At 43.3% G+C, this 13,282-nt stretch overlaps 1 protein-coding gene across 2 annotated transcripts in view; it reads left to right on the top strand.

Annotated features, from left to right (window-relative positions):
• The window catches only part of LOC137083453 (zinc finger protein 236-like), a 77,262-nt gene that overhangs the window by 9,540 nt on the left and 54,440 nt on the right, over positions 1-13,282 (top strand). For both annotated transcript variants that reach the window (XM_067449404.1, XM_067449405.1), the window contains exons 2-5: positions 2,548-2,675; positions 9,998-10,162; positions 10,243-10,421; positions 12,496-12,623. In XM_067449404.1, coding sequence (XP_067305505.1) covers positions 2,548-2,675; positions 9,998-10,162; positions 10,243-10,421; positions 12,496-12,623 — 600 coding nt within the window. The remainder of the gene's footprint in view (positions 1-2,547; positions 2,676-9,997; positions 10,163-10,242; positions 10,422-12,495; positions 12,624-13,282) is intronic.

Below are 13,282 nucleotides of genomic sequence, written 5' to 3'. Positions count from 1 at the left end.
TCCGTCGGTTCCTGATCCCTCTGTTCTTGATCTCTCTGTTCCTGATCTCTCTGTTCCTGATCCCTCTGTTCTTGATCTCTCTGTTCCTGATCTCTCTGTTCCTGATCCCTCTGTTCTTGATCCCTCTGTTCCTGATCTCTCTGTTCCTGATCTCGCTGTTCCTGATCCCTCTGTTCCTGATCTCTCTGTTCCTGATCTCTCTGTTCCTGATCTCTCTGTTCCTGATCTCTCTGTTCCTAATCCCTCTGCTCTAAGCATGTGCCGATATCAATTTTTCATGTTGCGATTAATTGATGAAGTTTTATCACGATATACGATATTATCACGATATTGAAATAAGTTGCAAAAAAAAGTGTTGCCATAGCATAACAGCTTTAAGAACTATTTTTGTAAGAACAAAAATAACTGAATGTTTAAATACAATAATGCACCAAAAATATATACAGCTCTGGAAAAATAATTAAGAGACCCCTCTTGAGAAATCAATGTTATGTGGTCTCTTGATTTTTTTCAGAGCTGTAAAAGTACAATTTTCAAACAGATTAAATTGCAAAAGAATTAGGCTATAAAGAACAACAGGTAGGCTTACAAATTACAATAAGGTCTCATTAGTTTATGCATTAACTAAGATTGAGCAATAACTACATTTGGTACAGAAAGTATAATGTTTTTGTTAATGTTAGTTAAGAAATACTGATCATTGTTAGTTTTATCTTAGGTCCATTAAAAAAAGTTATTTTGATTTTGATTTTAATGTTATTAAAAAGTGACTAAGAAATGAACATAGAATGATTAATTCTTTATAAGTATTTTTCATTGTCAGTTTGGTAATAATGAATTAACATGTTAACTAATGAAGTCGTATCTCAAAGTTATACTGAATAACAAATAATCAGAACAGTTCTAATTATTAGGGTATGTTGTAGTCCAGATTAAAACATAAAAATGTTTAAGTTTGAAAATAAATAGCCTATTAAGTCTTTAAGTATTAAGTATTTGGTGCTGTGATGAACAACATTGAGATTACAAAAACGAATGGCTGTTTTAAAAACTACACGCGTTTTTTTGTTTGTTTGCTGGTTTCCGGGGTAACCGCTGCATTCTGCCGTTCATCAGCGCCCTCTGCTGTCACTGAGCGGCACTTCAGCAGCGCGTCTCCTTCACCGGTTCAGTCATGTGCAAACGCACGTTGGGCTTGTTTATATCTGAGCGCGTGTCCCTTTGACGCAGAATACAGCGGTGTTGAGCATTTATACGGTTGAAGGGCAAAGTATTCTTGAGTGCATTATAAAAAAATTATAAATTGTTAATAAATTATTATTTACGATATTTTAAAGTGCCCACGATAACAATATCGTGCATATTCATTATCGTGATAAATCGCATTATCGAAAATCGGCACATGTCTACTCTGCTCCCGATCTCTCTGTTCCTGATCCCTCTGTTCCTGATCCGTCTGTTCCTGATCCGTCTGTTCCTGATCCCTCTGTTCCTGATCCCTCTGTTCCTGATCCCTTTGTTCCTGATCCCTCTGTTCCTGATCCCTCTGTTCCTGATCCCTTTGTTCCTGATCCGTCTGTTCCTGATCCGTCTGTTCCTCATCCGTCTGTTCCTCATCCGTCTGTTCCTGATCCCTCTGTTCCTGATCCCTCTGTTCCTGATCCTTCTGTTCCTGATTCCATGTTCCTGAGCCCTCTGTTCCTGAGCCCTCTGTTCCTGATCCCTCTGTTCCTGATCCCTCTGTTCCTGATCCCTCTGTTCCTGATCCATCTGTTCCTGATCCATCTGTTCCTCATCCGTCTGTTCCTGATCCCTCTGTTCCTGATCCTTCTGTTCCTGATTCCATGTTCCTGAGCCCTCTGTTCCTGATCTCTCTGTTCCTGATCCCTCTGTTCCTGATCCCTCTGTTCCTAATCCTTCTATTCATAATCCCTCTGTTCCTAATCCCCCTGTTCCTGATCCTTCTGTTCCTGATTCCATGTTCCTGAGCCCTCTATTCCTGATCTCTCTGTTCCTGATCCCTCTGTTCCTGATCCCTTTGTTCCTGATCCATCTGTTCCTGATCCGTCTTTTCCTGATCCCTCTGTTCCTGATCCTTCTGTTCCTGAGCCCTCTGTTCCTGAGCCCTCTGTTCCTGATCTCTCTGTTCCTGATCTCTCTGTTCCTGATCTCTCTTTTCCTGATCCCTCTGTTCCTGATCCCTCTGTTCCTAATCCCTCTGTTCCTAATCCCTCTGTTCCTAATCCCTCTGTTCCTGATTCCTCTGGTCCTGATCGTCTGTTCCTGATCTCTCTGGTCCTGATTCCTCTGTTACTGATTCCTCTGTTCCTGATTCCTCTGTTCCTGATTCCTCTGTTCCTGATTCCTCTGTTCCTGATTCCTCTGTTCCTGATCTCTCTGTTCCTGATCTGTCTGTTCCTGATCTCTCTGTTTATGATTCCTCTGTTCCTGATCTCTCTGGTCATGATTCCTCTGTTCCTGATTCCTCTGTTCCTTATCCCTATGTTCCTGATCTCTCTGGTCCTGATTTCTTCTGTTGTCCTGCAGATGGAGGTCAGGACGCCGGTTCAGAGAGCCAGAAGCAGGCGGAGAACAAATGCAATGTTTGCTCCCAGAGTTTCCCCAGTGACAGTCAACTTCAGAGACACCTGCGGGAGCATGAGGTCAACGATAAGGCAAGACTGCACTTCATCATCATCATCATCATCATCATCATCATCATCATCATCATCATCATCATCATCATCTCACACTAATATATGACCATGGCATTTAATAACACATGCAATGGCATGCTTATCTAATGATGCTGTGAACACTTAAATGAGGATCCTTGTTGCGTAAAGCCTAATGAAAGTGTGTTGTTCTTAAATAAATCAGTGCATGTTGTTATGATTTTATAAATGTCTTAGTTTTTATTCAAAACTTAGTTTGAATAAAAAATGCATTAACAGTCTGATAGTCATAAAAAGGACTCAGGCCACAGCCTATATGGAAAAATAAATTGTTAACTAAATGTTTGAAACTGCAGGTTATCAGATTAATCGATATGAAGTGCCATTATGCAATCATCACAGCTTTCAATTTACCATATCAGATGTCGCCGTCCTCTCCAGCAGCTGGAATTTGTTTACGGATGCCATAGCAACTCTCAACGGCCACCAGGACTTAAACGGTTTTATAAAAGCTAATCATTTGTTGTAAAGATTAATAATAATCAAAATCATCTCAGAATAAAATAATTCTAATGTCAGGCGCAGTTGAAGTAGTTGATTGTTTTCTTACATGTGTAGGTTTAGGGACAGTGTCATTATGCCAACATTATCTTCATAACTTCTTACGAAATAAAACGTTTATCCCTCTCTTGTCAACATTATAGCTTGGTGCATGTGAGCGCGGTGCACGCTGTGTACGTCATATAAGGACGCACACTCAAAAGTAATCCGGTCAGGTCGTGTACATGCTGAAGCATTTTGGTGTATTTACGTGCCAATTTTGCTAAGAGCGGATAGCGCTTTTCATTGTCTCTCCACCATGCTAGGGGATTAGCCGTAGATTCAATTGGTTGTTCTTGGAGATAGCGGGTTAACTCCGTGTCAGTGCGGGTTGTTCTTGGAGATAGCGCGTTAACTCCGTGTCAGCGCGGGTTGTTCTTGGAGATAGCGGGTTAACTCCGTGTCAGTGCAGGTTGTTCTTGGAGATAGCGGGTTAACTCAGTGTCAGTGCGGGTTGTTCTTGGAGATAGCGGGTTTACTCTGTGTCAGTGCGGGTTGTTCTTGGAGATAGCGGGTTTACTCTGTGTCAGTGCGGGTTGTTCTTGGAGATAGCGGGTTAACTCCGTGTCAGTGCGGGTTGTTCTTGGAGATAGCGGGTTTACTCTGTGTCAGTGCGGGTTGTTCTTGGAGATAGCGGGTTAACTCTGTGTCAGTGCGGGTTGTTCTTGGAGATAGCGGGTTAACTCCGTGTCAGTGCGGGTTGTTCTTGGAGATAGCGGGTTTACTCTGTGTCAGTGCGGGTTGTTCTTGGAGATAGCGGGTTAACTCCGTGTCAGTGCGGGTTGTTCTTGGAGATAGCGGGTTAACTCCGTGTCAGTGCGGGTTGTTCTTGGAGATAGCGGGTTAGCTCCGTGTCAGTGCGGGTTGTTCTTGGAGGTAGCGGGTTAACTCCGTGTCAGTGCGGGTTGTTCTTGGAGATAGCGGGTTAACTCCGTGTCAGCGCGGGTTGTTCTTGGAGATAGCGGGTTAACTCCGTGTCAGTGCGGGTTGTTCTTGGAGATAGCGGGTTTACTCTGTGTCAGTGCGGGTTGTTCTTGGAGATAGCGGGTTAACTCCATGTCAGCGCGGGTTGTTCTTGGAGATAGCGGGTTAACTCCGTGTCAGCACGGGTTATTCTTGGAGATAGCAGGTTTTTCTCTGTCAGAGCGGGTTGTTCTTGGAGATAGCGGGTTAACTCCGTGTCAGCGCGGGTTGTTCTTGGAGATAGCGGGTTAACTCCGTGTCAGCGCAGGTTGTTCTTGGAGATAGCGGGTTAACTCCGTGTCAGTGCGGGTTGTTCTTGGAGATAGCGGGTTAACTCCGTTTTAGAGCGGGTTGTTCTTGGAGATAGCGAGTTTACTCTGTGTCAGTGCGGGTTGTTCTTGGAGATAGCGGGTTAACTCCATGTCAGCGCGGGTTGTTCTTGGAGATAGCGGGTTAACTCCGTGTCAGCACGGGTTATTCTTGGAGATAGCAGGTTTTTCTCTGTCAGAGCGGGTTGTTCTTGGAGATAGCGGGTTAACTCCGTGTCAGCGCGGGTTGTTCTTGGAGATAGCGGGTTAACTCTGTGTCAGCGCGGGTTGTTCTTGGAGATAGCGGGTTAACTCCGTGTCAGTGCGGGTTGTTCTTGGAGATAGCGGGTTAACTCCGTGTCAGTGCGGGTTGTTCTTGGAGATAGCGGGTTAACTCCGTGTCAGAGCTGGTTGTTCTTGGAGATAGCGGATTAACTCTGTGTCAGCGCGGGTTGTTCTTGGAGATAGCGGGTTAACTCCGTGTCAGAGCGGGTTGTTCTTGGAGATAGCGGGTTAACTCCGTGTCAGCGCGGGTTGTTCTTGGAGATAGCGGGTTAACTCCGTGTCAGTGCGGGTTGTTCTTGGAGATAGCGGGTTAACTCCGTGTCAGAGCGGGTTGTTCTTGGAGATAGCGGGTTTACTCTGTGTCAGTGCGGGTTGTTCTTGGAGATAGCGGGTTAACTCCATGTCAGCGCGGGTTGTTCTTGGAGATAGCGGGTTAACTCCGTGTCAGCACGGGTTCTTGGAGATAGCAGGTTTTTCTCTGTCAGAGCGGGTTGTTCTTGGAGATAGCGGGTTAACTCCGTGTCAGCGCGGGTTGTTCTTGGAGATAGCGGGTTAACTCCGTGTCAGCGCGGGTTGTTCTTGGAGATAGTGGGTTAACTCCGTGTCAGTGCGGGTTGTTCTTGGAGATAGCGCGTTAACTCCGTGTCAGTGCGGGTTGTTCTTGGAGATAGCGGGTTAACTCCGTGTCAGTGCGGGTTGTTCTTGGAGATAGCGGGTTAACTCCGTGTCAGAGCTGGTTGTTCTTGGAGATAGCGGGTTAGCTCCGTGTCAGTGCGGGTTGTTCTTGGAGAGAGCGGGTTAACTCCGTGTCAGTGCGGGTTGTTCTTGGAGATAGCGGGTTAACTCCGTGTCAGCGCGGGTTGTTCTTGGAGATAGCGAGTTAACTCCGTGTCAGCGCGGGTTGTTCTTGGAGATAGCGGGTTAACTCCGTGTCAGTGCGGGTTGTTCTTGGAGATAGTGGGTGAACTCTGTGTCAGCGCAGGTTGTTCTTGGAGGTAGTGGGTTAACTCTGTGTCAGCGCGGGTTGTTCTTGGAGATAGTGGGTGAACTCTGTGTCAGCGCGGGTTGTTCTTGGAGGTAGCGGGTTGTTCTTGGAGGTAGCGGGTTAACTCCGTGTCAGTGCGGGTTGTTCTTAGAGATAGCGGGTTAACTCTGTGTCAGTGCGGGTTGTTCTTGGAGGTAGCGGGTTAACTCTGTGTCAGTGCGGGTTGTTCTTAGAGATAGCGGGTGAACTCTGTGTCAGTGCGGGTTGTTCTTGGAGATAGTGGGTGAACTCTGTGTCAGCGCAGGTTGTTCTTGGAGATAGCGGGTGAACTCTGTGTCAGTGCGGGTTGTTCTTGGAGATAGTGGGTGAACTCTGTGTCAGCGCGGGTTGTTCTTGGAGGTAGCGGGTTAACTCTGTGTCAGCGCGGGTTGTTCTTGGAGATAGTGGGTGAACTCTGTGTCAGCGCGGGTTGTTCTTGGAGGTAGCGGGTTAACTCCGTGTCAGTGCGGGTTGTTCTTAGAGATAGCGGGTTAACTCTGTGTCAGTGCGGGTTGTTCTTGGAGGTAGCGGGTTAACTCCGTGTCAGTGCGGGTTGTTCTTAGAGATAGCGGGTTAACTCTGTGTCAGTGCGGGTTGTTCTTGGAGATAGCGGGTTAACTCTGTGTCAGTGGGGGTTGTTCTTGGAGATAGTGGGTTAACTCCGTGTCAGTGCGGGTTGTTCTTAGAGATAGCGGGTTAACTCTGTGTCAGTGCGGGTTGTTCTTAGAGATAGCGGGTTAACTCTGTGTCAGTGGGGGTTGTTCTTGGAGATAGCGGGTTAACTCCGTGTCAGCACGCGCTCTGATCGGTAAAGGGGCAGAGATTTCAGACCTCTGTTTATTAAGGAGATGATGATCTCCAAGATTTCTCTTCTTGGTAGGGGGTGGTGCTCAGACCTCTCCCGAATCATCTCCAGCAGTAGCAGCCTCCGAAGCACCACTTCCTCCGCCTCCGTTTCCCTCGTCAGCTGATACAATTTCCCCCGGAGTGCATCTTTTTTTTCTTTTTTTTAATGTTTGTAAAAAATATTTTAATAACACGGTGGCATCCCCTCTTCTTTTTATAATAGTCTGCAAACTTCTGGGGACTGAGGAGACGAGTTGCTCAAGTTTAGCAATAGGAATGTTGTCCCCTTCTTGTCTAATACAGGCTTCTAGTTGCTCAACTGTCTTAGGTCTTCTTTGTCGCATCGTCCTCTTTATGATGCGCCAAATGTTTTCTAATGGTGAAAGATCTGGACTGCAGGCTGGCCATTTCAGTGCCGGACCCTTCTTCTACGCAGCCATGATGTTGTAATTGATGCAGTATGTGGTCTGGCATTGTCATGTTGGAGAATGCAAGGTCTTCCCTGAAAGAGACGCCGTCTGGATAGAGCATATGTTGCTCTAGAACTTGGATAGACCTTTCAGCATTGATGGCCTTTCCAGATGTGTAAGCTGCCCATGCCACACACTCATGAACGCCAGACCATCAGAGATCTGTTTCTGAACTGAGCGCTGAGAACAACTTGGGTTGTCCTTGTCCTCTTTAATCCAGATGATATGGTGTCCCAGTTTTCCAAAAAGAACTTCAGATGTTGATTCGTCTGACCTCAGAACAGTTTTCCACTTTGCCACAGTCCATTTTAAATGAGCCTTGGCCCAGATGAAACGCCTGCGCTTCTGGATCATGTTTAGATATGGCTTTTTTGACCTGTGGAGTTTTAGCCGGCGGTGGCGAATGGCGCGGTGGATTGTGTTCACCAATGTTTTCTGGAAGTATTCCTGAGCCCATGTTGTGATGTCCATTACAGTAGCATTCCTGTATGTGATGCAGTGCCGTCTAAGGGCTGAAGATCACTGGCATCCAGTTTGGTTTTGACCCTTGACCCTTACACACAGAGATTGTTCCAGATTCTCTGAATCTTTGGATGATGTTATACACTGTAGATGATGATAACTTCAAACTCTTTGCGATTTTTCTCTGAGAAACTCCTTTCTGATATTGCTCCACTATATTTCACCGCAACATTGCACTGCAAAAAAAAAATGCTTTTCTTATTTAGTATTTTTGTCTTGTTTTTAGTCAAAATTTCTAAGATTTCTTACATTAAGAAACATTCACTTTTACTAAAACATTTACAAAAAATTATTGTCTTGTTTTGGAGGGGAAAAAAAATAAAATGAATATAGTTTTTGCTTAAAATAAGCAAAATAATCTGCCAGTAGGGTAAGCAAAATAATGTTGTTTTAAGATTATTTTTCTCACCCCATTGGCAGATTATTTATCTTATTTTAAGCAAAAACTCTCTTAATTTTGAGTTATTTTTTCCTAAAACAAGACAATTACTTTTGCTTGTCTAGTAAATACTTCTTGTTTTAAGAATTTTTAGATGTTTGGACTAGAAACAAGACAAAAATACTAAGTAAGAAGAGCATTTTTTTTGCAGTGTGGGAGAATTGGTGATCCTCTGCCCATCTTGGCTTCTAAAAGACACTGCCACTCTCGAGGCTCTTTTTATACCAATCATGTTGCCAGTTGACCTAATAAGTTGCAAATCGGTCCTCCAGCTGTTCCTTATGTGTATATTTAATTTTTCTGGCCTCTTATTGCGCCTGTCCCAACTTTTTTGGAATGTGTAGCTCTCATGAAATCCAAAATGAGCCGATATTTGGCATGACATTTCAAAATGTCTCACTTTCAACATTTGATATGTTATCAATATTCTATTGTGAATAAAATATAAGTTTATGAGATTTGTAAATTATTGCATTCCTTTTTTATTCACAATTTGTACAGTGTCCCAACTTTTTCAGAATCGAATTTGTAAACTACATTGGCACAATCATAAGAGATCATAAGTTATCTGTGAGAGAACGCATACATTGAACGGTTTTTCCATCCCCATGTCCTTTCAGGGGCTCCGTAGAGCACTTGCCATCCAGATTTGGTCTGGAAAAGTGTATATTTGGATCAGGGTGATTCAATCCAATTCAATTTTTGCTTTGAAAAACCGGCACAAAACCTGATCCTGGACAGCAAAACATCATCTTGATCCACATTAAACATTTTGAACAAATGGCCCAAGTTAGAGTTTAATATAATAACTAGAAAAAAAAATAATTCATCATGAAATTTCCCATGACTTTTAGGTCTAGAAATGTCACTTTTAAAACACCCTCATGTGTCTGCCTGGCTCTTCAATAACGATGGAACATATTAACATAATCAATACGCCAGCCTGGAAGCTGCTTTAGCTGATTTGAAGGCTTGTTTTGTCTTGCTCTGAATCATCTCGAGACCCCTGATGAGCCACTGACACACCATTTTCTCCTAATTCTCTACCCGATTCATGTGAAGTTTCAGAATGCTGATTTTTAGAAAACCTTGTGTCTGGGGTATGTAGAGTCATGGACTGTGTTAGAAACCTGTCTAATGTTCATTGTAACAAGCAACCAAATGTAGAGTTTACCATCATTAGGATTTTTTTGTTTGCATTGGTCCTGTTTTGGTAGAATAGCTTAAAAATAAAGGTGTTTTATTGGCATTGATGGCTCTTTAAAGGTCCCATAGCATGACATTTTCATTTTATGAGTTTTTTCAACGTTAACATGAGTTCTCCTAACCTTAATATTGTCCCGAAGTGGCTAGAAATGTTGATCGGTGTAAACCGAGTTCTGGCTCTTTCTCTGCCTTTGAGTAAATGAGCTCAGATGAGCTGATCCTGGATTCTCCTGTTATGACATCATCAGGAAAGGTTTCCTCCCCTTCCTCTGGTTTGCTCATCTCTTAGTAGAGAACGGCTATACTGTCCATGTCCAGAAAGGGAATAAAAACATCATCACAGTAGTCCATATGAGACATCAGTGGGTTAATTAGAGTCTCTTGAAGCATCCAAAATACATTTGGGTCCAAAAATAACAAAAACTACGACTTTATTCAGCATTGGCTTCTCTTCCGCGTTTGTGTTCAATCCTCAAATAAAGATTCAAACGGTTATGAATCAGCGAATCGATTCATGATTCGGATCGCCAATGTCTCGTGATTTCAGCAGTTTGACACGCGATCCGAATCATGGATCGTTTTTGGGTGAACTAACCCTTTAAGCGAGTGATGGTAAATGTAAGCTGCTGATTATGCTCCTCTCTTCTCTCTGCATGCAGCCATACCGCTGTGACCAGTGTCCGGTGTCCTTTAATGTGGAGTTCAACCTGGACCTCCATAAGTCCACACACACCACCAGCGAGGCCAAGTGTCCCGTGTGTAATAAGGAGTTCAAAAGAGTGGCCAGTCTGAAGGCTCATGTCATGATCCACGAGAAAGAAGAGGTGGGCAACTCCCTCTAGTTATTCCCACCGGTGAAATGCGTGTGTTTGCGTTATCCTCAGCAAGTGTGTGTGTGTTGTAGAACTTCCTGTGCTCGGAGTGTGGAGACGAGTTTATCCTGCAGAGTCAGCTCTCTCTGCACCTGGAGGAACACCGGCAGGAGCTCAGCGGATCGAAGACACACACCTGTAAGATCTGCAGAAAAGAGTTCTCTACGCTAACCCAGCTGAAGGAGCATCTGAGGAGCCATGCCAAGATCAGGTGTGTCCAAAATCAGGCTGGGGTCAGGGCTGGACTGGGGATAAAATCCGGCCCTGGCAAACCCAGCCCATCCGGCCCATGAGTTCCCCGTGAATGTTTTTGCTGGGGTTAGGGCCTCAAACTGGAGTAAATAAATAAAACTAGGACAAGGACAAAGCACTGAACTTAAGCATATTAATCAAGAGTTATTGCCAAATTTATGCAAGACACTGATATCTTTCATGGGGTTGATACATTTGGTTGAGGTTGATATATATACTGTATATATGAGGTATATTTGATATATATCTTTCATGAGGTTCTCGTTGAAATAACATTTAGTGACATTTCATTAGATCTTTTAAAAAGTTCATAAATCATCTAAAGAGAAAAAGCTTTGTTCTTAATTTATGGGATCCAGGCTATAAAGCAGTTTTGCTGAATTATAATGACATTTTAACTGTAGGCCAGTTTCATTTAAATGTAAGGGTGCTTTCACACTGGCCTCATGTAGTGCTGTTGAATCATACTAGAGTCTTTGGTGCGGTTCGTTTGGCCAGGTGTGAAAGCAGCGATCGCACTCAGGAGCGCACCAAAAGCAGACCAAACAAGTGCACCGAGACCTCCTTGAAGAGTTAGGGTTAGAGTTAGGGTTACATTCTCCACCTTCTTGAAGAGTTGATCTCGGTACGCTTTCAGACGAACTCTGGAGTGGCTCGTTTGTGGTGAGAACGTGATCCGACCTTGAACAGAACCAACTGCAAAAGTACTGATCATTTTTGGACTAAACCAGCTGTCGTAGTCAGCTGTGTTGACATTATGTGCATGACATTAGCTGATAGATCAGAGAATAATTAATGCATGCGTTGCCCTTGTTGTGCGCTCTCCGTCTGCAGTGCAGTTTTCAAGTCGCATCCGCGCTTTATTATAGAAATTGTTTGCATACTCTGGTAAATACACACGATGTAATACATTATGGCCATGGACAAAACCAGCCCGCAGTCGTCGCTCCATGTGTGTGTAGTAAAATAATAATTTTACTTAAGTCAAACAGAAAACAAGATTATTTTTCTCGCCCCCTTGGCAGATTATTTATCTTATTTTAAGCGAAAATTCTCTTAATTTTTAGTTATTTTTCCCAAAACAAAACAATTACTTTTACTTGTCTAGTAAATATAAGTAAGGAGCATTTTTTGCAGTGTTAATGTATTACATTATTCTGCAACATTTTGTAGTTGTAAATAAATTATTGTTTATTAAACTTGTCACGCCCGGCTTTGCCTACTGGGGGTGCTTTCTCCACTATGGATAGAATGTGTGTGTTGTGTTTCTTTCCCCAGGCTGAAGGGGGAGCTGTCCGTTTTCGGTCCATCTGATTGTAGGGGATCCCGGACGAGCCCCCATATGTCACGACCACTTAGCTCACAGTAGCAATGACATAGGGGAGACCAGACCGTTAGTAAAGTTAAATCCAAAATAATTTATTTAAACAAGGATAAAGATAATGAATGTATGTTTTGAAATCAATTACTGTTAATCAGTAAAGGAGAAACAAAGATAAACTAATCAAAAATGTAGTGCCAATCAGTAAAGTATCAAACAGGTGCAATACAAAAGAAAACAACAAAAGAGTAGGAGGATACGGCTGCCATCCACCTGGATGCCAGAGCAAAAGCAGAGATGCCCAGCTCAGAGCAGCAGCCTTGAGAGTGTGTTTAAATGATGTTATGACGTTACTCTTCTGCCAAATAAAACCGAGGATAACGCAGATATGACGCAATTGACAGGCCACTCTCAGACACTATGCTGAAACGTCCCGGGTCCTTGGTTAAAATAGCAATTTTCTCACTATTTAAAAATAGTTGGAAACATTTGGGATATTGTAGGCACTCAACTGAACAAAATATATAGCACTGGCCTTGTGGTTTTTGGATATTTTACTGCAAAAATACTACATAGTGCACCTTTAAGTAACCATTCCGAAGTCAAAAAGAACTTAAAACTATTTACAGTTGGGTGTATGAATGAATTCAAATGTCCTGAATGGACTATTTCAGTTCCTCTCTGTTGCTCATTGTCTGATCCTCATTCTCAGGCCTATCCTAACAAGTTCACGGAACTACAAGAACATCGATCGGAGAGGATTCAAGAACATTTGCCACCACTGCGAGAAGACATTTAAGAAGCCCAGTCAGCTGGTGCGACACATACGCATTCACACAGGTAAACACAGAGCGTTCTCATGCTGTTTGAGCTACAGGTGAGAGGCCTACTGCAGGATAATCACTAAACTCACGTGCATTGTCTGATTAAACATCATTACTGTGATCTGATGTAAAAATTACTGCTTGGGGGGGGGGGGGGGGGGGGGTTCATGCGATTTGACTTGTTTAACTTTAGTTAGTGTGTAATGTCGCTGCTTGAGCATAAACATTCTCTGCAAAGTTACAGCGCTGAAAGTTCACTGCAAACGGAGATATTGTCTTTTAAAGTTACGGCAGTTTATTGCTTACAAAAATGGCCGGTTTGGACTACAACGAGCTTCTTCCTGGGTTGGTGACATCATTTGGTCTTGGTGTCGGTTTAGGTGGTCATGACTACAAGATCTCAGTCATTGTTCATGCATCTGATGATTTTGGGATAAATCATAATCATATAAATCAATCAATCAGTCATCTTTATTTCTATCGCTCTTCTCCAGCGCCGATTGTGTCAGAGCAGCTTCAGTGTTAAACAGGACAATACTGCAGCAGAATTAGATTGGGCTGTACAGTCGTTCTGGAGTAAACAGTGATGTTATCAGCTTATTTTAATTTATCAGAGAGAGACAATGTTGGCAGATCAGTATTATAGTTTATAGAATTAAATAAGACCTCATTCAT

This window comes from Pseudorasbora parva, chromosome 7 (assembly GCF_024679245.1).
Source record: "Pseudorasbora parva isolate DD20220531a chromosome 7, ASM2467924v1, whole genome shotgun sequence".
Taxonomy (NCBI): domain Eukaryota; kingdom Metazoa; phylum Chordata; class Actinopteri; order Cypriniformes; family Gobionidae; genus Pseudorasbora; species Pseudorasbora parva.
Note: the sequence above shows the minus strand (reverse complement) of the source record. Positions and strands in the feature narration are given on the sequence as shown.